The 26,790-nt window shown below is 42.6% G+C and overlaps 1 protein-coding gene across 1 annotated transcript in view; it reads left to right on the top strand.

Annotated features, from left to right (window-relative positions):
• Positions 1–25,776, top strand: part of LOC120945789 — a 90,416-nt gene extending 64,640 nt beyond the window's left edge. The window contains exons 10-13 of the mRNA XM_040360194.1: positions 14,126–14,176; positions 17,294–17,350; positions 25,328–25,399; positions 25,686–25,776. Coding sequence (XP_040216128.1) covers positions 14,126–14,176; positions 17,294–17,350; positions 25,328–25,399; positions 25,686–25,745 — 240 coding nt within the window. The 3' untranslated portion in view covers positions 25,746–25,776. The remainder of the gene's footprint in view (positions 1–14,125; positions 14,177–17,293; positions 17,351–25,327; positions 25,400–25,685) is intronic.
• The last annotated feature ends 1,014 nt before the right edge of the window (positions 25,777–26,790 follow it).

Here is a 26,790-nt window from a genome sequence, read left to right as displayed (position 1 = left end):
CGAACATCCAGGTGTCTGCTCAACTCTAGTTATAACTATTCCTGGTGAGGGTGTGGTCTCGGCATGGAGGTGTGAAGCCGAGTCTTCTCTGGGCTCCCGATCCGTCTCTCCTCAGCATATTGCCCGCACAGACTCTACTCAGCCCAGATAGCCAGGGAAGTGGTACCGCAGTCATGCGCTCCTCACAGCCCGCATTAAGCGTTTCTTGGTCCCGATGCAGCCGGCTGATTCCACACCCGTTCCAGGCAAGATGATGCCGGAACCAGCCACCGGTACAATCGCGGCAATGACATACCCTCATTTTCCCCTTCTAGCAATCGCTCCCCCTGCCTTCCCCATTCTCTGTCCCTCACATCCCTCAGCAGTCCTGGGGGGGAGCCCAGTGGCTCCACACAGTGGGATCCACAAAGCACTCAGCCCTCCCAGCACCAGGTTTCCATACACAGCGCCCCGCTGCTCCTCACACAGCACATGCAATCCTCAGTGAGTGTTGCTCCACTGGTCATACACTCACAAGAGTCCTCACTGTTACTCTTTAATGACCAGGCACTATGGGCACTATTGCAAAAATTACAGGACAATGAGCCTTGAGCCTCCAAGGTTAGCTTTCTTTACAGGCTTAAGGCCTGTCCTGGACTTGGGAGATTCCCTCTGTATGTAAGTTCTGCTTCACTTTTACATTGTACCCATTGCCTCACTTGCCGGAGACTCCTTGGACTGGTGTCCTTCCTCAGGGGGTGACCCCTGGTTATCCTGGATTGACTGTCACAGACCCCCTGGACTTCCATGGGAGGACTGTCTGGTGCCTTAGATTCAGTATTGATTTATCTAAGGGGGGGAGGTGGAGTCAAATAGATTCTCATGGCCGTTTTTAGTAGAGGTTGGTTACAGGATTGGTTAGGCCCGGCTGGGCCTACTGTTATGAGTGGGGGATGCTGCTTTACCCGGGTGCTCGTCCAGGAGCCCCTACCCACTGGTTTCCCACTTGCTCTGTGGGTTTGACCTGCAAAAATGCAATTAATGGTTCACCACTCAGATTAGAGTGCCCTTTATTTGTAGTACCTGTGACTGGTTTGGGGGATTGGGGGGACCTCTGTGTGGCTGCCCAGGGCGCATGCTCAACCATTAAGCTTGGGTCAGACTGAAGTGCCACAGGCGTCTGCTCTGGTGCTGGCTCCGCAGATGCCTCTCCCTCCTGCCTATCTGAGTTTTTTTTTAACACTGGTTTCTATATGTTGGTCCATGTATAATAGCATTTGGTAACGTGTGCCCGTCTGGCAGAGAGTGATCTGCTGTATCTGGCCTTAGATTTTTACTGGTGTTTTTTTTTTTGTTTGTTTGTTTTTTTGATGCAGCTGCGCACTCTCCCCCTGATTTGGTCCACTTCTGGGTGACCATGGTTCATGTAACATTAGGGTCACCTCCCCACAGGTATGCCCCCCATTGGGGCCCACAAGATGTTCCTGTCTAGGAATACATTTATTTAGTGGTACTTGAATAGGCACCAGAGCCATGGTTCGCTCTCACTGGGTGCTCTCAGGGGGTGAACGGTCTCTACAACCGCCAAAATGTTGTAATGATTTTATAATGTTGTTTTCAAATGTTTAATTTTTGTTACCACTCCTGCACTCTGCAATATGTTACTTCTGTTTTAGTTATTTAGTTATTGAGAAGTTTACCATTGCAATGTGGTTCCTACTTGGACCGTCTCTAGCGGGAGATTGCTGGGGGGAATCCACGCATCGGGGGCTAAACCCCTGGAGTGCCTTACCTCTTCCTCCACTAGTCCTTAGCTGCCCCAATTGGCAGTAGCCCTCCGTTTGGAGATTTTTTTTCCTCCCATCTTTTCTATACCTCCCCCACCCTCTCCATCGTATTCCACTCAGGTTCTTTCTTGTAGTCCTTTGCACCCCTCTCTTCTATTTTCCCTGTCCCTAGTCTAACCTCCCCTCCCCACGCTACCTACTGTTTTGGGTTCTGGCGAGGTTCGACAGCTCGACCCCACCCCTCTAACAATGTCACTGAAATTTGTGTCCTGTAACATGAAAGGCTTAAACGCTCCAGAAAAGCACTCCAGTAGTTTAGCTGAACTCTGGAGACAAAGGCCTCAAGTAGTATTCTTACAAGAAACCCATTTCCGGGCAGACAAGATCCTAAAACTATGCAATAAGCATTTCCCAACAGCATATCACAGTGTGTCACCCTTCACAAAAATCAAATGGCACATGTATTTTCCTAGACAAAACTGTACCATGGCAGCTGTTGGACCTCCGTACCAACCATGAGGGCAGATACCTTTTTGTAAAGGGTACACTCCAGTCGCAAAGTTCACTCTGGCTATCCTGTACCTGCCGAATGTGGATCAGCTTCCAGTACTTGAATCCTGCCTAGCTGCATTACCTTCTTTTGCTGAGGGAACTTTAGTGTTGGGGACGACCTCAACCTCACCTTTAACCCCTGCACAGACTCCTCAAAGATCTCAAAACCGAGTCAGAGAACTGTTGTACTCGCATCAGATAGTGGACATCTGGTGTATCCTTCACCAACAGGAGAGGGACTACACCTTTTTTCCGTGGTTCATGGCTCGTATTTCAGGATAGACCTTTTCCTATTCTCCCACGCCACAATCCCACTTGTCTCTGGGGCCCAAATTGGACATATCGCACTCTCGGACCATGTTCCGATCTCTTTATTCCTTGCCTCGCAGCACCCGGCACCTAGATCAGCCACATGGCGACTAAATGAGTCCCTTGTACACGACCCCAAGGTCAAGGCGGACATTCTACGGGAGCTGACACTTTTTTCGATAGTCAAAACGACTCTGATCCAAATCATCTCTCTGTTTGGTCAGCACATAAGTGCTACATTAGAGGAGGAATGTTCATTAAACATGGTCACAGACTTATGGTGACGAGCGAAAACGCTGTCCGGGTTGCTTGCAAAATTCCATGACTGCGAAAAACGCCATTAAATTACATCCAGACAGGAAGCAGAAGTAGCCAGTCTCAGAGAACAATTCAGGGAACACTCCTTATTTCAATCTAAGAACAGACTTTTGAAGGCGAGTAGGTCCTTTTATGAATACGGGGACAAATGCAGCAGAATGTTGGCGAATGCCATTTGAACCCAACGCAATCCAACATCCCTGCTTTATCCACCTCAGCGGGAGAAACGATTCTATGGAGATGGCGGAGTCTTTCCGTGCTTTCTATGAAGCTCTTTATAATCTGCATCCCGCCCTTCTGTGGATGATCCCCAGAATAGAGTGGAGGCAAAAGAATCTTATCTCACGGCGGCAAACCTGCCTTCTCTCCCCCTTTTTTTTTTTTACTTTAAAATTTAAGTATACAGATACAAATAATATAGTTGAACACTCATGTCAATACATTTTATAATGAGTAACGTGAGAATAACTTAGTACACTTGGTTCACTACAGTAATAGTCGGTTCTGTATTCTATACCATATTTCCTGACTTACCGATAATTGGTTGGTGAGGGATTATTCGTAGAAAGAAGCCTGTCACCCCTATCAGGAGCATACTGTGAGCAGGCTAATCAGGTGCATGTCCAGGAACTGTAAGTGGGACCCAGTATTGGTCGCTAATAGTAGGTCACCTTGAGTTGTCCAAATGTTGGTACTATGACCAAGTAGTACTGATGTTACATCTGAGAATAGAATAGAATATTGTAGCTAGAATACAGTATGTATACACAACCTTTTATAGATTGAGTTAAACAAACAATTATAACATGGCAATATAGTCGTTTCCTCCCCCCTCTCACTTCGTTTGCTAAGGCACCCATATATGTGATTGGTTTATCAATATATTAGTATCGTAACTATTTCATATATCAACTCTAGAGGATATCCTGTATTGATAGCCAGATATCCCAGAATGTATGGTACGTGGCCCCCCTTCCCTCCTTGTATGCAAGCATTTTTTCCATGGTACTTTGTGATTTCACTCTGTCTATGACTTCCTTTATGTTAGGAGGGGTAGTAGCTTTCCATTTCTTTGCTATGGATATGCGTGCGGCTATGCACTACAACTTTTCTATATCTGTATGGGAAGGAGTCTATCCCCAGACTGAGCAGTGCTAGCTCTAGAGAGGGAGTACAGGGGATTTTGGTGGTCTTTGTGAGAAGGGAGAAAACATATTTCCAGAAGCCGTGAAGGACTTTGCAATGCCACATGACATGTAAGAGGTTGCGTTTGTGATGACATCCCCTCCAGCACAGTGGAGACAAGGTGGGGTTCATGGAGTGTAAAAGCATTGGAGTAATGTACCACCTATAGAGTAATTTATGCAAGTTGTCCCAATGGTCTACACATGCTGACAATTTTCTATTATGCTTAATTGCCACTAACCACTGTGGCAGTGTAAAGGTCCTCTGCAGTTCCAGTTCACACTTGGTCATAGATGGTAATTGGTAATTTATACTGCGGGTTATGACAGTTGCAATACAAGTAGCAAAGGGATATCCCTTTGGTTTTGGAATTGGTCTTGTTTGGTAAGAATTCCCAAATTGGAAGAGGTATGGTTGTGGTGGTGATCAGGTGTTTCTGTTTGTAATGATAGATTTGCTGAATCATATAGATGTCTAATGCTGTGGGATGTGGTAAGTCTGTGGTATCGTAGTGAATGCATTTCTGCTTCCAGTGATGGGTGGAGAGGTTTTTTCTGAGGCAGGTATAAGTTGTCAGGGGAATATTTAGCTTATAAGGTGTTTTGTCAGGAAATGTTTTCTTAGTCGGCGAGGACCAGGCAGTGAGTGTTGCTTGTACAGTTGGGTAGTTGGGAGTTATGGGTTTATGGTGAATATTGGAGGCCAATAGAAGTGCAGTGAGATCGTGTCCTGGAGTTACATCTTGTTCTATACAGGACCATAGATTGTCCTCTTGGCAGGAGAACCAGTACTTTAGTTGGTCCAGGAAAGAGGCTTGGTAGTAGGCTTGTGCTTTGGGTAGGCCCCCACCCCCAAATTTTTTGCTTTTATACAGAGTTTTCAGGGCCACTCTGGGTTTTTTATATCTCCAGATAAATTTGTTCAAGTGTGATGTCAAGTCTGAGAAAAAAATTTGTGTTATGGGGATCGGAATAGTTCTGAAGAGGTATAGCAGTTTTGGAAGTATTTTCATTTGATAAGCAGCTATAGTAGTTATATCATCCGTGGTCATATTTAGGGGAAGAGCGAAGCATTTGGTAATATTAACTTTGTAGTAGGTCACCTTTCCCAATTTGTTCAGTATGTTAGTGGCGTCATTCAGGGAATTTGTTGGTTTGGTCAGGGTTAGAATAACATCGTCGGCGAAGAGCCCTATCTTGTGTTCCCTGTGTCCTATTTGAACTCTTTCAATTGTAGTTGTTTCGCTAAGGGATCAATGGCCAGGAAGAATATTATAAGGGAAAGTGGACAGCCTTGACGGGTTCCATTCATCAGTTTGAAGGGATCAGATAGCATACCCGAGGTATACACCTTAGCTGAAGGATTTGAGTAAAGGGACATTATTGCTGAATGGATGATACCTTTTTAGTCCAAATTTATAGAGTATTTCAGATAAATATTTCCAATGTACCCTATCAAACACCTTTTCCGTGTCTAAGGCTACAAATATGCTGGGTTTATTTGTGTTTTCTGTGTATTTCAGTAGATTTATCATATGTCTAGTACTATCTGGTGCCTGTCTACCTTTGACAAATCCTACCTGTTCTAGTCCTATGAGGGAGGGGGTTATGTTCATCAGTCTATTAGCTAATGCTTTGGCGTACATTTTGAGGTGCAAGTTTAATAGCGAGATGGGCCTGTAGTTTTGGGGTAGGGAAGGATCCTTGCCAGGTTTCGGTATAGTAACTATAATGGCCTGGAGCATTTCGCTCGGAAATTTGCCTGCGTCCGCAGATATGTTAAAAATGTTAACTAATCTTGGGGCGAAAGTGCTTGGTAGTACTCGGCTGGGAAGCCGTCTGAGCCAAAAGATTTATGTTTAGGTAGTTTCTTGATGACTTCCTTGACTTTATCCTCAGTGAATGGTCTGCTTATATGCTGTAGTGATTTCTCATCTATGGAGGGGAGGTTGATACTCTTTAGGAACTTATTAATTTCTACATCAGTGGGCTGGTGCGTGTTAACATCCTGATGGAGTTTGTATAGGGAATCGGTAATCTTTAAAGGTATTGTCTTTAGGGTTTGTGTATGAGCACAGTTATTTTTATGGTGTTTAATCACTGAGATATTTGAGCCGGTTTGCTGTTTCTTTAATTGTGAAGCTAGCAGTCTACTGGCTCTGTTGCTTTGGCAGTAGTATGATAGTTTAAGCTGTTTAAAATAGAGGTCATAGTCAATTTTTTTTTTTTTTTTTTTTTAATCCATAAAGATTTTATTAAGAGCAAAAAGGTATGGACAATGTTACAAACATAACCGTAATATCAACAGATAATACAAGTCCTCGCAAGAGGATTCACAACAAAATGATTACATGAGGGAAGAAAAGCACGAATTAAGCATGGAAGGCAAGCATCATAAGACAGTTACATATTCCGTGTAAATCATCTCATCCATACATGTTTCGCAAGGGAGGTGCATAATCAATCGACCTAAAAGCAGTATATCCAATTGTTATTATGCAAGAGGCCTCTATGTCCTTCTAGAGACAACAGCCTACCCAGATCCCTTGACTACTTTTACGAAGTCCCATATTCACCCTTTGGATCCTCTTGGTACAAGTGGGATGGGTGAGGGGGTCGACCCGGGGGTACCCCGTCAACCCCCAACACCCAGCCTCAATAGACAAGCAAAGAGAAGAGAAAGAGAGATAAGGAGAAAAGAGTGGGAAGAAGGAAAGAGGAGAAAGCGAAAAAAAAAAAAGTTAAAAAAAAAAACACAAGGGAGGGGGAGGTGGGGGGGTACTCAACACAGGGGAGGAGGGGGGAGGCTGGAGGAAGTAGGTGGAAAGGCCCATTACCCCCGCCGTCTACATCACAGTGAAAAGCGCCACATCGTGGGAATGTCATAAACCAGACGTCATTCGGACGCATCCTTCAGGATCTTATTTAGCCCATACTCTGTATAAGGGCTTGGTACTCTGCTGAGTTCCGAAAATCAAACCACTCCTTCCAAACAGAGGTAAAGTTTGAAATTTTATCATGTGCAGTGCTTATCAATTCCTCCATCGCTGCAATATGGTTAATGCGTGCCATCCATTCTTTGACAGTGGGAGGCACCGTGGCTCTCCAGTGAACAGGAACACATAGTCTGGCCGCATTGATCATATGCATCGCTACCGAGTTGCGATACCGCTTTTTGGCAATTTTTGAGAGATGAAGAAGATACTGTGCTGGTGAAAACTCCAGGGGGAGCGTAGAGACCGCTGTCGTCACGTCATGCACCTTTTGCCAATACGGCTGAATCAGGGGACATTCCCACCAAATGTGAAGGAAGGTGCCTAGGGCCCTTCCACACCTCCAGCACCTATCCGGTACGGAGGGGGAAAACTTGTGTACAACATCTGGCGTCCTATACCACCGCGTTCTAATCTTGTATCCACTTTCTTGAATACTCACACTCAGTGAGCCTTTAAAGATAAACCAGTTGATCTTCTCCCAATCTTTCATCTCAACTGTTCTACCCAGCCGGGTTTCCCAGGAGGCTTGTTCCGCCTGCATAGACACAAAGGGTGCCCTATAAATGGATGCGTACAGCATCGAAATCACATGCCTCTGAGGCGACTTACTAGAGCAGAGTGACTCAAGCACCGTGGGCGGTTTCGTAAAACCGCCCCTGATCTTTGGATCATCCAAAAAGTGTCTCAGCTGGAGATAAGCAAACATAGGAAATTTCTTTGTCAGGGACATCTTCTCAAGGTCTTTCAAAGATAGGAACCTATCTCCTGAAAATAAATGTTTGGCCAGAATATCCGCATGTGGCCATTCAGCCATCAGGTAGCTATCATCTCGTCCCAGGATAAAGTCCGGGTTACCCCTAAGAGAGGTCAGTCTACATTCTGTCTTTGATACTTCAAATTTATCACAAGCCTTTCGTAAATGCCGATAAGGTTGCTCCAACTGTTGGACGAGACAGGATGTCAGGCGTCCAATGCCTCTTAGATATCCAAGGCATTTTCTCGAGTTGGGCTCCCGTGATCTGACTCTCCAGCCATACCCAGTCTTTACAACGCGTGTGTATTCGTCCAAATCCACTATACGTGTTGGGTGCGTAGCCCAGTAGTACCTCTGCAAGTCCGGGAGACCAATACCTCCCTCTATTTTGGGAAACACCAGTTTCGCCCAGCTGATTCTGGGGGCTTTGGATCCCCATAGGAACTTCCTGCATATTCTCTTGTAGGTTGTGAAGAAGAGAGGCGGGAGCGCAATCGGAATCGTCTGCAGTTTATAAAGCATACGGGGAAGTACCGTCATTTTCAAAATGGCAGCTCGCCCGAACCAGGAGATTATGGGAGAATCCCATTGTAACATATCCTGTTGTATGGCCTTCAGTTCGGGCATTAAGTTATTTTCATACAGGTCCGAAAGTTTACCTAGGAGCCAAATGTCCAGATAAGTGATATCATCAGATTTCCAGCGGAAAGGGAAATTCTCCTGGCAGCGGAGAACTAGCGATGGAGGTAAAGAGACATTTAGAGCAAACGACTTGGAATAGTTGATTTTTAAGTGCGAGATGTATCGGAACTGTTCAAACACTTCCAGTAAATTAGGTAAGGATATCAGGGGGGAGGAAAGGAAAAGCAAAATATTGTCGGCAAAGGCCGCCAGCTTGTATTCCTTTTGGAGAATTTTAACCCCTGTTATATCAGGATGGGCCCGAATACAGCGCAGTAGGGGTTCCAGTGTCATAGTCATTTTTTTAATGTTTGTCTTAGTTCTTCGCGGTGGGAGTTCAACTGCTGTAGTAGTGAGTGGTCGGCTGTTTTTTTATGTTTAGTTTCTAATTCAGAAATATGTTTGTGTAGCTGTGAGATGAGTTGCGTCTTTTTCTTCTTTTCTCTGGCTGCTATTTGGATTAGTATTCCCCTAGAAAAAGCTTTGTGGGCACACCAGATGGTATTAGGGTGGGTTTCTTGGTTTTCGTTGAGTGCAAAGTATTCCTCAAGTTTTGTATGGATTTCCTCCCTAATTTGGGGTTGTGAGAGGAGGTAAGTGTTATTACGCCATAAAGCTGGTGATATTGTTATCTACAATATCGGGCACAAAATTTAGAGTGGCGCAGTGGCAGGTGGCAGCTCTTCTCATGCACTGTGCAGTCTAGAAGACTGTGAGCTCTTCCGCTTCGCTATGAGGAAGAAGTTGCGGTGCAGTCCCGGCTTAGGCTCCAGGGGTGACACTGACACAGCAGCAGTGAGTAAATGAACACTGAAGACCATCCATGATGATCCCAGGGATTGTGACCATGCAGAGAGGCATCCTCTCCATTACACATCACTCCCCACACATGAGGTCCAGTGTCCTGTCTCATGCGACATGCTATCTGTCCACTTAGGCCACCCAACAGCCCGGACTTCTGACCACTGCCTCTTCTCTTGAGTCATGCCTGTCCCTGTCAGTCTGCTGCTACGTGGCCCCGGTGTTTCTTGACAGGATAGCGGCACTCTGACCCTGCACCGACCACCCCAGGACTGGAGGAAACCGGGGGCCAGGAAGAAGAGGATGAGGCATTATCCACCCAGACAGAAGCCCCTCCTCACCGGCAGCTGCACAGACATTGTGAGTACTCCTCTACAGAGGAAAGCTCTGTATGGGATGATGGCAGCCGGAGGGGGGTGGGGCTGAGCTCTGAACTGGAATCTGTGGGAAAGAGATCTTTGTATTGGGGGGGCGGGGGATGCATGCCGGTACTCAACCATGCATGCCGCATGAAATGACATGACAGTTTGACAGATGAATACTAAAGTGACACTTTCAAGAACATAAGAGAATGGCATGGCTATTCTCGAACAAGAAAAAACAGACTTGTCCAAAGATATAGCAATAACTTTTCCAAATATCACAGAAAAATTACCTTAAAGCAGGGTTTCTCAACTCAAATTACATGCATATATAAATACCATTCTTCCACCAATAAAAAAAACAGCATTTTTTATTGGTGGAAGAAGGGTATTTATATATGTGTGTAATTTTTGATACCTTTTTTATCTAAAGTGGAGGTTCACCCGGAAATGTTAATTTTTAACCTTAGATTCATGCTCATTTTGTCAAGGGGAATCGGGTAGTTTTTTTAAAATCGAAGCAGTACTTACCGTTATAGAGATGCATCTTCTCCGCCGCTTCCGGGTATGGGCTGCGGGACAGGGCGTTCCTACTTGATTGACAGGCTTCCGACAGGCTTCCGACGGTCGCATCTATTGCGTCACGATTTTCCAAAAGTAGCCGAACGTCGGTGCTCAGGCGCCGTATAGAGCCACACCGACGTTCGGCTACTCGTGACGCGATAGATGCGACCGTCGGAAGCCTGTCGGAAGCCTGTCAATCAAGTAGGAACGCCCAGTCCCGAAGACCATACCCGGAAGCGGCGGAGAAGATGCATCTCTGAAACAGTAAGTACGGCTTTGATTTTAAAAAAACTACCCGATTCCCCTAGACAAAATGAGCATCAATCTAAGGTTAAAAAAAAAATTCGGGTGAACTCCCGCTTTAATATTTGGTAGTTTTAAAGATATTTTGTATTTACCTTACTATCTATTTGTTTTTGATATACCACATGTGTCCTGTGAAAGCAGACTTCTGAGAAAATCAGTTAGCTTCTAGAGAGGTACAATTTACTTTCTCCACTGCAGGTGATGCTCTAATGCAGCGAAACTGCAGGGGGAAAGGAAGTCAAGAGGAACATGGTTCTCCTTTGGATTCCAGGGTCACTGGGGAAGCTATCCAATCGGATACTGCCATCGTACGTGACTCTAGCAACTATCTTGGATCAGACAGAGCCTATTTATTGCCCTAGATCCCATGCTTGACATGCATTTTGTGTGTGGGTAGTGTATGGACAGAACATTCATCTGACAGGGACAGTGATTATTGTCAGGGAGAGGTTCCAGAGGAGTAGGGAAATGACAGAGGCATGCCATCCTTCGCAAAACCCCTCCCCATTTGGACTTCCCAGTCGGGTGCCTTCCCACCAGATATGTTGTGAATTTCTAGATTTTGTATTAATATAAGTTCTGCTCTCTGCAACCAGACTGTGTGTTTACTGCCACTGCACCACGCTGCACCTCCCCACAAGCTAGGTAAACAAGTAGGAAACTACATTTTCAGTTTTTAGTAACAATAAATTACAATATGGTTTATGTAGCAATTGTACAGTAATATATATATATATATATATATATATATATATATATATATATATATATATATATATTGCCTTTTTCATTGAAAAGGGTGTATTATTTAAGTCCTACCCTTATTGCTGAATTATCAAATGACATAGATGTGATGGGAGATGAAGGATATAATATTAATTTAGGCTGATGTTAAGGTCTCATGTACAGCCAGGGCCCAGGATCCAAAGGCTTCCACAGAGACAAAATGATAGATTTAACCACTTGACCATTGGACACTTAAAGGGGTTGTAAAGGTAAAAAAAAAAAATCCTAAAAAGCTTCCTTTACCGTAGTGCTGTCCTCCTTCACTTACCTCATTCTTCCATTTTGCTTTTAAATGTCCTTATTTCTTCTGAGAAATCCTCACTTCCTGTTCTTCTGTCTGTAACTCCACACAGTAATGCGAGGCTTTCTCCCTGGTGTGGAGTGCCGTGTTCGCCCCCTCCCTTGGACTACAGGAGAGTCAGGACGCTCTATACGTTTCCGTTAGAGAAAGGAGATATGTGTTGGTGGGTGTTCTGACTCTCCCGTAGTCCAGGGGAGGGGGCGAGCACGACATTCCACACCAGGGAGAAAGCCTTGCATTACTGTGTGGAGTTACAGACAGAAGAACAGGAAGTGAGGATTTCTCAGAAGAAATAAGGACATTTAAAAGCAAAATCGAAGGATGAGGTAAGTGAAGGAGGACTGCACTAAGGTAAAGGAAGCTATTTAGGGAAAAAAAATTGTACCTTTACAACCCCTTTAAACCAGACCAATTTTTTAGCTTTCGGTGCTCTCACACTTTGAATGACAAATACTCAGTCATGTAACATTGTACCCATATGAAATATTTGTCCTTTTTTCACACAAATAGAGCTTTCTTTTGGTGGTATTTAATCACCGCTGGGTTTTTTATTTTGTGCAATATAAATCAAATAATACTGAAAATTCTGTAAAAAAAAAAAAATTATTGTCTTTGTTTCTGTAAAATTTAGCAAATTTGTAATTTTTCTTCATATATTTTGGACAAAAATTTATACTGCTACATATGTTTGGTAAAAATATTTAAAATTGGTGCATATTATTTGGCCGGTGAGAAAGTTATAGAGTCCACAAGCTATTGTGCCAATCTCTGAAAATTGATCACACCTGAAGTACTGACGGCCTATATCATTTCTTGAGACCCTAACATGCCAGAAAAGTACAAATACCCAAATTACCCCTTTTTGGAAAGAAGACATTCCAAGATATTTAGAAAGAGGCACAGTGAGGTTTTTGAAGTTGACATTTTTTCCACATATCTTTGCAAAATCAAGATATCCCCCCCCCCAAAAAAAAAAATTAGGTTATTTCTCACACACAACATATGCATACCTGCATACCACAAATTACACCCCAAAATAAATTGTGCTACTCTTCTTGAGTATGGCAATACCACATGTGTCAGACTTTTACACAGTGTGGCCACATACAGAGGCCCAACAAGCAGGGTATGGCAAAGTATGGATGGACAGATGAGTATTGCAGAGTATGAATGGATGGATGATTATTGCAGAGGATGGATGGATGGATGAGTATTGCAGAGTATGGATGGATGGATGAGTATTGCAGAGTATGGATGGACGGATGAGTATTGCAGAGTATGGATGGACGGATGAGTATTGCAGAATATGGATGGACGGATACGTATTGCAGAATATGGATGGACGGATGAGTATTGGCAGAGTATGGATGAGTATTGGCAGAGTATTGCAGAGTATTGGCAGGGTATTGCAGGGTATTGGCAGAGTATTGCAGGGTATTGGCAGAGTATTGTAGGGTATTGCAGGGTATTGGCAGAGTATTGTACGGTATTGGCAGGGTATTGCAGGGTATTGGCAGGGTATTGAAGAGTATTGGCAGGGTATTGCAGAGTATTGGCATGGCTGGAATGGGCACTGAGCAGCACTGTGGGCACTACACATCCAGCCCACAACACTGCTGCAAACAATCTCTCTTCCTCTCTTCTCACACTGTACCGACCAGTATAGAGAGTGGAGTGACGAACCAGGATCATGACATGACGCCGGTTTGTTCACAATCGATCGCTCTGTCATATGACGGAGCAATCACGTGGTAAATGGCCGCTATCATGTGCCATGATATGCACCACTTCCAAGTATTGGCAGGGTATTGCAGAGTATTACAGAGTATTGGCAGGGTATTGGCAGACCCAAAGGGCCTGGTAATGGACTGGGGGGGGGGGGGGGAACCCATGCCATTTTTTTCAATGGCTTTTCAATGACTTTTATCTGTATTGCTGGGACCCAACAATTCATTATAGCCACAAGTAGTTTTGAATTACCTTTTTTCCTTTAGAAATGTCATTTTGTGCAGGGACTGTTCTAAACATGGGAAAAATGCCCAGTTTACAGGCATACTATAGACACCCCCCCCCCCCCCCCCCAGGTACGAAATTTAAAGGAATATTTCACTTTTATTGTTTCACTTTAAGCATTAATAAAATCACTGCTCCCAAAAAAACTGCCATTTTTAAAACTTTTTTTGCATTGATACATGTCCCCTGGGGCAGGACCCAGGTCCCCAAACACTTTTTATGACAATAACTTGCATATTAACCTTTAAAATTAGCACTTTTGATTTCTCCCATAGACTTTTAAAGGGTGTTCCGCGGCTTTCGAATTTGCCGCGAATTTGCTTGACTCGACCATCGGACGCATCCCTACTTTTAATCAGTATTTTGAATCTCATTATCATTGTGATGGATATAAAAAAAAAATATTTACATTCATTGGTTTCTGTTTTATAGTTAAAGGACAGTAGTACAACGGATGCTGCAACTAACCTAGCATTATTACTGGTAAGAACCTTTTATAATGTAAATGCAAAGTGTTGTGAAGAATGGCAAACAATCAACAATCATTTCTTAATATGGTTGTAATTGCAAGACATTGTATTTCCCTGCATTAAATAAAAAAGGTGCCCCCCACACTTCTTTAAATGCTTATCTGAGTCATATATTGATCCAGCGCTGTTCCTGTCTGAAGCTGGTCTCTGTTGCTTTCCTCCTCTGCCACTGGCTCCTGCTTCTGTCACTCACATTTTGTAAGGAGGGAGTGGGGGTGGGGCTGAGTTGTGCTATGTGTGTCTATGCACGCACGCAGCTTGACTCACGTGGGGGCACTAGTAAGAGACCCTAGAAGAGAAAGTTCCAGGCCGCTCTGTGCAATGGTATAAGTATAACATGTTTATTATTTTAATTTAAAAAAATATATATCCTTTACAGCCATTGCAACTGATGGGAATAAGTGGAAATCTGATTGCTAGGTTTAAATACACGTTGTACATACAGTTTGCTCTACTTTTTTTTAATAAACCCACAGGGCTTGGCAGTGATACATTGATCACATGTATTCATTTCCAATCTTGCCATGGTTGGTGACAACTGGGGAATAAAGGGTTTAATGTTATCTATAATATATTCCAAGAGGTCTTTTTGATATAACATTTTTATATAAGGTGATAATCAATCAGAATCCTGTTAGTTCTGGCATTGGTAAAATCAATTCTAATTGGCTGCTATGTGTTCCTTCATGTTTCTAAAAATATTTCTAAAATATTACATTCAAGAAGGTCAGTGGAGAGTGGTGAGATGAACATTGTAGACAGAGAAAAGGCCATGTTGTTATTGGGTAATATGGAGAGGAAGGCTAATTGTCAGTATTGCAAGATAGTTTTGATATGCAACTAAAAGTGTAATAAACAGTGGGGGTTATTTACGAAAGGCAAATCCACTTTGCACCACAAGTGCAAACTACACTTGAAATTGCACTGAAAGTGCACTTGGAAGTGCAGTCACTGTAGATCTGAGGGGGACATGCAAGGGAAATAAAAAACAGCATTTTAGCTTGCACGTGATTGGATGGTAGAAATCGTCAGAGCTTCCCCTCATTTCAGATCTACTCCTCAGATTTTCAGCGACTGCACTTCCAAGTACACTTTCAGTGCAATTTCAAGTACACTTTCCACTTGTAGTGCAAGGTGGATTTGTCTTTTGTAAATAACCCCCAATGCTAATCAAACTTCTGAACAAGGTATATTTGCTGATGCATTTGACATATTGGCTCTGCAGATGGGAAGGATCACTGATCAGTAAGAGCCTCCAACTGCTGTCACTTCTTGAACATCTGTCCCCAAACCCATTTGGCAGACACCATGGTGGTTATTTAGGAAAGGCAAATCCACTTTGCACTACAAGTGCAAACTACAAGTGCAAAGTGCACCTGAAATTGCACTAAAAGTGCACTTGGAAGCTGGCCCGGATTTACTCCCTTTGCCGCCCCAAGGCCGGGTCCTTCAATGCCGCCCCCCCCCCCCCCATCATCACATAGGGGGGCGGGGGGCGACCCAAGGGGGTAAACGATTTTTCGCAGACAATGACTGGTGTTAGTGCTTCAATCATTCCGGCACCATGGTTGTTATGGTGTCAGGATGATTGAAATGCATTATTTCCATCATTACATTGTAATATAAAATGAAATAGCTCAACTCACAATAAAGCAGAATGAGTGGGAGCCCTGAGTGTGTCACTTGCCACTGTCGGTTGTCACCAGATGGGAATGTCACTTGCCACACTGCCTGCCACCAGATGGGAATGTCACTTGCCATGCTGCCTGCCACCAGATGGGAATGTCACTTGCCACGCTGCCTGCCACCAGATGGGAATGTCACTTGCCACGCTGCCTGCCACCAGATGGGGATGTCACTTGCCATGCTGCCTGCCACCAGATGGGAATGTTACTTGCCACGCTGCCTGCCACCAGATGGGAATGTCACTTGCCACGCTGCCTGCCACCAGATGGGAATGTCACATGCCACGCTGCCTGCCACCAGATGGGAATGTCACTTGCCACGCTGCCTGCCACCAGATGGGAGTGTCACTTGCCACGCTGCCTGCCACCAGATGGGGATGTCACTTGCCATGCTGCCTGCCACCAGATGGGAATGTCACTTGCCACTCTGCCTGCCACCAGATGGGAATGTCACTTGCCACGCTGCCTGCCACCAGATGGGAATGTCACTTGCCACACTGCCTGTCACCAGATGGGGATTGCCATAGTTACCTGGCTGCCACCCAAAAAGTACCAGTTTGTCACCAATTGCATGTAAAATCAAGCCCCCCCCCAGCATTGCAGAGTGCTTGCCAGGTACAACACTGTCAGCCTCTCCTCTCCCGCGCGGGGAAATAAGCTGCAGGTGAATCGTAAAACAGAGGCACATGAGATGAGAGAAAGAGAGGAGAGTGAGGGCGGTGAGAGATGACATCATTCTCTCTCTTCTGTGTCACGCAGCCTGTATGTAAGGGCGGAAGTTGTAACAGCACTGCGGGCAAAGAGAGAATCTCTCTCCGCCGCCGCACGGCCCGCACTGCTGAAAAGTTACTTGTCTCCTCCGCCGCCCCTGCACACAGTGCCGCCCCGAGGCATGGCCTTGTGGGAAATCCGGCCCTGCTTGGAAGTGCAGTCGCTGTATATCTGAGGGGTAGATCGGAAATGAGGGGAAGCTCTGCTAATTTTATCATCCAATCATGTGCAAGCTAAAATGCTGTTTTTTTTTTTTCCTTGCATGTCCCCCTCAGATCTACAGCAACTGAACTTCCAAATGCAGTTTCAGTGCAATTTCAAGTGCACTTTGCACTTGTAGTTTGCACCTGTAGTGCAAAGTGGACTTGCCTTTCCTAAATAACCCCCCATGTGACCAATGTCATGAGATTGGGGATGTGACTGTTTGCCAGAGAGGGCCCAGAGTTCATTTATTGCAGCAACATGAATACTTTTCTGCAAGTTGTTGAATAAGTTGCAGATTTTGTTGCTTTTCTGTTTCACCACACTTAGTTTTCTTGTGAACTGTGTCACATTTAAAGCTTTCTCCATACATAGAAAAATATATGAAACCCGTTTTACCTATTTTAAAACAGAAAAAAATTGAATGTTCTTTGGATGATGGGCTTGGACTGGAAAATGGAGAAACACTGGTAAGAATGTCTTCCAAAATACTTTTTTTTCAAATACTCATCTTAACCCCCCTGGCGGTATTCCTGAGTATGACTCGGGGTGAGATTTTCATACCAAAAGCGGTAACCCAGAGTCAGACTCGGACTTGCCTCGCTGCAGCAGCAGCAGACAAAGTTACTTACCTTGTCCCTGGATCCAGCGATGCCACCGAGCTGTGTGAGCGAGCAGGACCTCGCTCGATTCACACAGTGTCCTCCTGTGCCGCCGATCTCCGTTCCCTGCGACGTTACGACGCACGGGATTGGAGAACGGCGCCAAATTCAAAAACGTAAACAAACACATTACATACAGTATACTGTAATCTTATAGATTACAGTACTGTATGTAAAAAATACACACCCCCCTTGTCCCTAGTGGTCTGCCCAGTGTCCTACATGTACTTTTATATAATAAAAACCTTTCTTTCTGCCTGCAAACTGTAGATTGTCCATAGCAACCAAAAGTGTCCCCTTATGTCAAAAACGGTTTTAGAGCAGCTAGAAAACAGCGATAATAAATTATAATCACTTGCAGAATTGTGCGATAGCGATTTGTGGGGAAATTCGTCATAAAAATAAAAAAATTATGACAGCAATAATTCTGCAACTGAGCAAATTTCAGTGATTTTGAGTTGATTACATTATTGAATATTTTTTATTATAATTATATTATTACTTGTTATAATTATTTATAATTATTTATTATATTATAATTTATAATTTTGTTTTAAAAAAAATGTCATACCCGGGATGCCTATTAGACTCTGGTTTGGTCAGATTTAAGTGAGTTATTCCTAAAAATTACAGGCCTACAGTATAAAACGCCAAATTTCCTTGCAAATAATGGTACCGCTTTCAGCATCTTCTTTCTTACCGCCAGGGAGGTTAATAATCATTTCTTCAATCCTCTCCACTAAGTTGTGTTACAATTAAACTATAGATTAAGAAATAAAGTAAATAAGCAATAACAAGCTGCATTAACAAAATTCAGCTTAAAGTGACTCTTCAAGTGGAGCTCCACCCAAAAGGGGAAGTTTTGCTTTAAGTACTCGTACCCCCCTTCCCTTGCCACTTTTGGCATGTCATTTTTTTTTTTTTTAAGGAGGAGCGGGTACCTAGTTTTGACAGGTACCACACCTACTAGGCGATCCAAGCGGAATTTCTCCTCTCTCCATCCCTTCCTGCAGTCATCCGGGACACGTCACAGGTCCAAGATGACTGCCGAACCATTCAGGACATGCAGTGTGACTCGCACATGCACACGGCTGTGAAGCTGCAAGCTGTCACGACCGGGTGCCCACAAATGAAATGCCGGTGCCAAGGAGAGAACATCCCAAACAGCATATGGCCCTGATCAACTAGCGAATGAACCAGTTGGATACATTCTAGTAGCTGGTCACTGGACCACTCTTTCAATATCTGGTGGCAATATTCCTCATACTCTGTCACCTGCAGAGAATAATAAGCAACTTCCTCTGGATTTGTGTTAGCAAAAACAGAACTACGATGGCTTCCCTAAGCAGCCACTTCTGGTCAGAACTGGCCTTGGTATTTTGTCATAAATCGGTGTGACCAGAAATGTGTGGACTGCAATAGGGAAGACAAAAACACATGTAAATGAAATATGGTAAGATTTATTAAAATGATAAGTTGTAACCAATAAAGCAAACCAGCAAACAACCACGGTGACACATAAAAATAACTCTCTAAACCAAACGTGAATACAAGATTACGATATAATCATAAACATAAGCAAGCCAGGATCATACACGAGAGATCAATCGGATTGAACAGGGAGCAGGACGGGACAGGGAGATAAAAACAGGAGGAAGGGATAAGCCTGCAAGTCAAGGGTCCAGCGCCGGGTGCAGGGTTCAGGAACACAGGACACAAGGTACAGGTACATAATTACAGGTCACAAGATTCAGGAATACAGGTCAGGGCTCGAGGAAAATACCAATTCAAATGTGTGAGCATCTGCCAGGTATAAATACACACCTCCTGCAATCAGTCTCAGGTGACGCCTAGTTGCAGGAGATGATGTCGGCTCCAGACTGCTGGGAGACACCCGCTGGTGGACACCAGTACAGCAGCCCAAAGATCTGACAGTGCCACCAGCAGGTGGAACCATTCCTGACAGTATCCCCCTCAAAGGAGCGACTTCTGGACACTCCAACTAGCCTCAGCTTTAAATATTCCATGGCATCAAGCCTGGCAGCGGGCAGAGGCACATTGAGCTGGGCAGTTGGCAGAGGTACATCAAGCTGGGCAGTGGGCAAATTGCAGGACATGATGTTGGCTCCAGACTGCCGCGAGACAGCAGCTGGTGGACACCAGTACTGCGGCCCAAAGATCTGACAGCACCACCAGCAGGTGAAACCTTTCCAGCAGGCAGCAGAATGATGTGTGGGTAGCTGTGTGCTGACCCCAGAAGCCTAGCTGCCTAAAGCCATTGTCTATTTTGATTTGTAGAGATAAAGGGCTTTTATAATTGATATGAGATCAAATGTATCAGCGAACAATAGATAAAGTAAAAAAAGTAACTTGAAATCTTAGCAAATTTCTTAAAGTGGTTGGTAAGCCACTTCTATAAAAAGCTCCCATCCACTCTGTATTATAACAATAAGTTCCCCTGTGCCTGTGTTTTATCATATACAGTGCCTTGCAAAAGTATTCACCTACTTGCCATTTTACGTGTTTTGTTGCCTCGCAACCTCGAATTGTTTGAGGATTTGCATCATTTAATTTACAGAACATGCCCACAACTTTAAAGATGTTTTCTTTTATTGTGAAGCAACCAAAAAATAGGACAAAATAACACAAAAAGTCAATGCTTAAAGTCAATACTTTGTAGAGCCACCTTTTCCGACTATCACAGCTCCAAGTCACTTTGGATAAGTCTCTATGAGCTTGCCACATCTTATAACTGGGATTTTTGCCCATTCCTCCTTGAAAAACTGCTCCAGCTCCTTCAAATTGGATGGATTGCGCTTGTGAACAGCAATCTTTAAGTCTGACAACAGATTTTCTATTGGATTGAGGTCTGGGCTTTGACTAGGCCCAGGGCAGCCATCGGGAATTATTGGGCCCCTTACACAGCTTCAGGCATGGCCCCCCCGCCTGAAATTGAGAAGCGGGGGGGGGGGGCTGCAGCGAATTGAGAAGCGGGGGGGCCCTTAACAAATAAAGAAGGAATAAAGAAAAATATATATAACAAAAGGGGGGTAGCCATCCGGGGCCCTGGGGACCTCTGGGCCCTTTAATAAAAAAAAAATATATATAGATATATACAAATTATTATAATTTTTTTTATAAAAAGAAAATTACAAAAAAGGGGGGTTGCCATCTGGGGACCTCTGGGCACTTTAATAATAAAAAAAAAGAAACCTCTGGGTCCTTTAATAAAAAAAATATATAAAAAAATAAATAAAATAAACATTTATAAAAAAATAAATTAAAAAAAAGGAGGGGTTGCCATCCAGGGCGCTGGGGACCTCTGGGCCCTTTAATAAAAAAATAAATATATATATAAACAAAAATAAAAAAATAAACATTTATAAAAAAAAAAAAAGGGGGTTTGCCACATGGGGCCCTGGGGACCTCTGAGCCCTTTAATAGTAAAAAAAAATATATATATATAAAAAAGAAATAAAATATAAAAAAAATATTTTTTTTTATAAAAAAGGGGGAGTTGCCATCCGGGGCCCTGGGGATCTCCGGGCCCCCCGTACCCCTAAAAAAAAGGGGGAGTTGCCATCTGGGGTCCTGTGGGCCTCCGTGTCCCTGGGGACCTCCGGACCCCTAAAAAAAAAAAACTTACAGGTGTACTGCCTGTACCCCCCTGATGGCGGCCCTGACTAGGCCCTTCCAACACATTTACATGTTTCCCCTTAAACCACTCATGTGTTGCTTTAGCAGTGTGTTTGGGGTCATTGTCCTGGTGGAAGGCGAACCTCCGTCCTAGCCTCAAATCACACACGGAGTGTTACAGGTTTTGCTCAAGAATATCCCTGTATTTAGCACCATCCATCTTTCCCTCAACCCTGACCAGTTTCCAAATCCCGACTGCTGAACAACATCCCCACAGCATGAAGCTGCCACCATGTTTCACTGTGGGGATGGTGGTCTTTGAGTGATGTGATGGGTTGGGTTTGAGACCGACATAGTGTTTTCTTTGATAACCAAAAAGTTAAATTTTAGTCTCATCAGACCAGAGCACCTTCCTCCATACATTTTGGGAATCTCCCATGGGGCCTTTTTGCAAACTCAAAACTTGCAATTTCATTTTTTGCTGAAAGTAATGGCTTTCTTTTGGCCACTCTATGGAGCGTACGGCTTATTATCGTCCTATGTACAGATACTGCAGTCTCTGCTGTGGAACTCTGAAGCTACTCCAGGGTTACCTTAGGTCTCTGTGCTACCTCTCTGATTAATGCCCTATTTGCCCAGTCCATGAGTTTTGGTGTGCAGCCGTCTCTTGACAGGTTTGCTGTTGTGCCATGTTTTTCCATTAGGTTATGATAGATTTGATGCTGCTCCTAGGGATCATCAAGGATTTGGATATTTTTTTATAATCTAACCTGGACTTGTACTTCTCAACAACATTGTTGTTTACTTGTTTGGAGAATTCCTTGGACTTCATGACAGTGTTTGTTTAGTGGTCATTTTACCACTGACCAGGATACCTCAACCTTGGGAGGCTGAACCAGGCAGGAAAGGTTACTATTTGTCACTCCATATATACATCCACCATACATTTTTGGTCAAGATTACTTGGAGCTTCGGAGGTCGTTTGAGAGCTGCAGCATTTATTGGTCCTATCAGATTTCACATCATGCTTGATTGACCCTTTCAAAATATACGTTCCTCAGGGTTCAATCTTTCTGGTAAGCCTCTCTTCAGATGGTGACGGCTTCTTCTTTCCTTGGTTTTCACGTTTGGAATAAGGGAGCACCATCACTCATTATTTATTGGACTATCACTCTTTTCATGGAGACTGTTTTTGCACATATATATTGACACATGCATTCACAGATATATGTATATATAGTTAAATTGAGTGTACTCATTATTGGTTGCACTTCAGTGCTACATTTATATGTTTTGGTTAGTGGTGCCTCTTGCTTAGGTGTTGCAGCCTCTGGAGCCTTTGAAAAAAGGTGTGTATATGTAATGACAGATCATGTGACAATTAGATTGCACACAGGTGGACATCAGTTCACTTATTATGTAGCTTCTGAGGGTAATTGCTTGCACCAGAGCTTTTTATGGGCTTTATAACAAAGGGGGTGAATGCATATGCACATGCTAATTATCATTTTTTTATTTCTGAAAAATTGTTAAAGAAATACAATAAATCACAATACATATCAATATGGACATAACCTAGTAAATGTCAGCAGGAACTAAAAAAGACTTACAGAGAGAGGGGGGATAGAAAATCTCCCCCTTCAGATTTGAGAAGGAGAGAAAAAAATACAATTAAAAATTAAAAAAGATCATACATTGTAATAAAATATGTGAGTATTAAAAGTTAAACAATTAAAAAATATATATATTGATGTAAGAGAGAGAAATGACTCCTTTATATAAGCTAACTCAATAGAAATACGGATACTTATAATCTCCTGGTGCTGACAAATAGTTTTATGTATATATTTTACTTCACCAACTTAGACTATTGTGTTCCATCACATATAATTCAGATAAAAAAAAAAAAAAAAAAAACATTGAACTAAAGGCTGTAATGTAATAAAATACAGGTAGGTAAAAAGCCAAGGGGGTGAATACTTTTGCAAGGCACTGTATATGCTTATCTGTACTGATAACACAAGGTCTTTCTGCGATCAGTTTCCTCTTCCCTGCCTAGCTGACAGTCTAAGTGGGCAGAGCCATGCACTGCAGCTGACGTCATCGAGGAGTATCGGAGAGACAGAGCCAAGGAGTCCTGTGATCATAGGGAGATGCTGTGTTATCAGTACAGATAAGCATATTTATGATATAACACAGACACAGAGGAACTTCTTGTTCTAATACAGAGGGGATAGAAGCTTTTAATGTTAACTATGAGAGCAACAGGAGCGGGTTGACATGAGCTGACATTCAGAGAGGGGAGGTGGGAGAGGACACAGAGCAGGGCTGTGCATGACGGAGGCACGTACTGACTCCGGTGTCAGTGCTCTGTAGTCAGCATACAGGGGGAGAGTAGAATCTGTCAGGCTCAGACAGGTGGGGGCCAAAGGACACAGCAAAAAAACTTTGCTGTATAACATGCTACAAGTGAACAAGATCTGTTTTTTTTTTGTTTTTTTTTGGGGGGGGGGGGGTTAAAAACGCTTTAAGGCTTCATGTGCACGGGACGTTGTTTAACCTCTGCTGAATGATTTAACTTGACAGCTAGAAACTGGTGTCTGAAAAAGTCCTTTTGGCTGCATTTACATGCCGTGTTTAGCCACGTTTGCGTTTAGCTATGTTTGTGGGTCTTTTTTATGAAAAACGTCTGTAAATGAAACGCTGCTAAACATGAGTTACCACAATTAGCAGCGTTTCCAGGCTGTTACAGACATTTGGCATTTCAATTGCTTCTGAACATCCATCCTGAACCCATTTTTTTGCATTCCAAAAATTGCTTCTAAACCCAACTGCCAAGAAACGATTGTAAATTACTCTGTGTACATGTACTTATAAGATAACATAGAGGAGAGTTAAGGGGCTGCTGATAAATATCTTTACCGCCATTAGTCATTCTTTAACCCCCCCTGGCGGTATTCCAAGTCTGACTCTGGGTTACATTTCTGTGCTGCGATCGGTAACCCCTGAGTCAGACTCGGGCTTACGACGCACGGGGGCGGAGAACGGCGCCAAATTCAAAACGTAAACAAACACATTACATACAGTATACTGTAATCTTATAGATTACAGTACTGTGTATACTGTATGTAAAAAATACACACCCCCTTTGTCCCTAGTGGTCTGCCCAGTGCCCTACATGTTCTTTTATATAATAAAAACCTTTCTTTCTGCCTGGAAACTGTAGATTGCTAATAGCAACCAAAAGTGTCCCTTTTTGTCAAAAATGGTTTTAGAGCAGCTAGAAAACAGCGATAATAAATTATAATCACTTGCAGAATTGTGCGATAGCGATTTGTGGGGAAATTCGTCATAAAAAAAAAAAAAAAGTAATGACAGCGACAATTCTGCAACTGAGCAAATTTTTGTGATTTTGAGTTGATTACATTACTGAATAATTTTTATTATAATTATATTATTAGTTATAATTATTTATTATATTATATTATAATTTTGTTTTTTAAAAAAATTTCATACCCGGGATGTCTACTAGACTCTTGTTTGGTCAGATTTAAGTGCGTTATTCCTAAGAATTACAGGCCTACAGTATAAAACGTCAAATTTCCTTGCAAATAATGGTACCGCTTTCAGCACCTAAAATCTGAAATAATCATACCGCCAGGGAGGTTAACAAGCCCTCTTCTACTGTCACAGCAAAAATGATAAGTGTTAAAAAGCTTCAAGACAGCGCACCATTTCACTAACAATGCCAAAGTTAATGCTGTAAAAAATTCCAATAAAAACAGAACAATGATAAAACCAATTAAAATATACAGCAGCAATGTAAAACAATAAACACATTAAATAATGACACTTTGGGGGTAATTTACTAAGAAAAAATGCACTTGGAAGTGCAGTCACTGTAGATCTGAGAGGGACATGCAAGAAAAAAAAAACAGCATTTTAGCTTGTACATGATTGGATTATAAAATCAACAGAGCTTCCCCTCATTTCAGATCTACTCCTCAGATTTACAGCGACTGCGCTTCCACGTGCACTTGTAGTGCAAAGCGGATTTGCCTTTCGTAAATAACCCCCTTTGTGTTAACCTCCAGACCAGACTCTGTGTGTTTTTAGATTTTCACTAAATTATTTGTTTTATGTTTTAAGGAAAGTGTACTGGGATCAGTTGGTGATAAAATACTTAAGAAACTGGTTGGGCAACTACTCCTTCTTACTAAGGTAAGATGTTCTGTTCATGAATTATGTATGCATTTCTCATTCTGCTGTATATCTTATCTTAGGTGAACTGCATAGTGGGATTGAGAAAAGCAGCCAAGAATATATATTTTTTTAAACTGTCCAAAAAAAAATAAAAAAAAATCACCAAACTACTTTACAGCTAAAAAAATAAATGTGTAATCTCTATATGAGGTTTTGTTTACAGCTTCAAAAGTATAACTACTTAAAACAATATTCCACTTATTACATTTTCCTTAGTGTATTAATTATCTTATCTTTATTATAGCAAGCCAATTTGATCAATGGTGTATTATGTGATTTGGTGAGTTTGAAATGCATTCCTTAGTAAATACAGCTTTGCTTATGTTATCTTTCAAGTAGTAGTATTCTGAAATTCTGCATTGTGAGTATAATTTGCAATGGGTTTGGCTAAATCGTATATAAAAGTATATTCATATCTTTAAGTACAGTTTATTTAGAGCAAAAGTATATGATCAAATACAAAGTTCACTCTAACAATAATATTTGCATTGTAATGAAGGTAAAATAATAATTATGTCCAATCTTAATATTGGGTATTATATAGGAATGTAGGCTGCACATTCTCCCCCCAAAACGTATTCCCCAAAGACATCATAATAAAATACATACACACAAATTCTTTGGTAATAATGTCTGCTTCACTTTATTTTGGTTTTAATCAGAATAACAACCATACTTTAACCAGTTAAGACCCCTGACAATTGCGCAGACGTGTCTCCCAAACAAAATTGGCGTAATTTTTTTCCCCACAAATAGAGCTTTATTTTGGTGGTATTGTGATTACCTCTGCGGTTTTTATTTTGTGCGCTAAACAGAGCTCTTTGCTATAATAAATATCCCCAAAAAGGTACTGTATAAAAAATAAAAAAAAGTCCCTCAGTTTAGGCCAATACGTATTCTTCTACATATTTTTTGAAAAAAAATCACAATAAGCGTTTATTGATTACCTGTACGTCCGTGTGCCCAGCTGTGCCATTCTGTCGACGTATATCGTCGTGCGGCAGTCCTTAAGTGGTTAGATTCATAGTTATAACGCAATGTTTATCGCTATAATGTAAAGGAATAACACATCATTGCTTAAGCAAAACCACATTTTAAATAGAAACAAGTCCTCATCAGCAGGGCTCATAAACATAAGCCATGCCTACCCCAAGCCTGCAGCTATCTCAATACAGGACTGAAGACCCAAATAAAGATATCATTAACAATATCTGAAAGATGGACAATATCTTGCCTATAAAGGCCTGGAATAACTCCCTCTAAGGCCCCTTTCACATTGAGGAGTTTTTCAGGCGGTAAAGCGCTAAAAATAGCGCTGCTATCCCGCCTGAAAAACTCCTGCACTGCAG

Source organism: Rana temporaria, chromosome 7 (assembly GCF_905171775.1).
Source record: "Rana temporaria chromosome 7, aRanTem1.1, whole genome shotgun sequence".
Lineage (NCBI taxonomy): Eukaryota > Metazoa > Chordata > Amphibia > Anura > Ranidae > Rana > Rana temporaria.
Note: the sequence above shows the minus strand (reverse complement) of the source record. Positions and strands in the feature narration are given on the sequence as shown.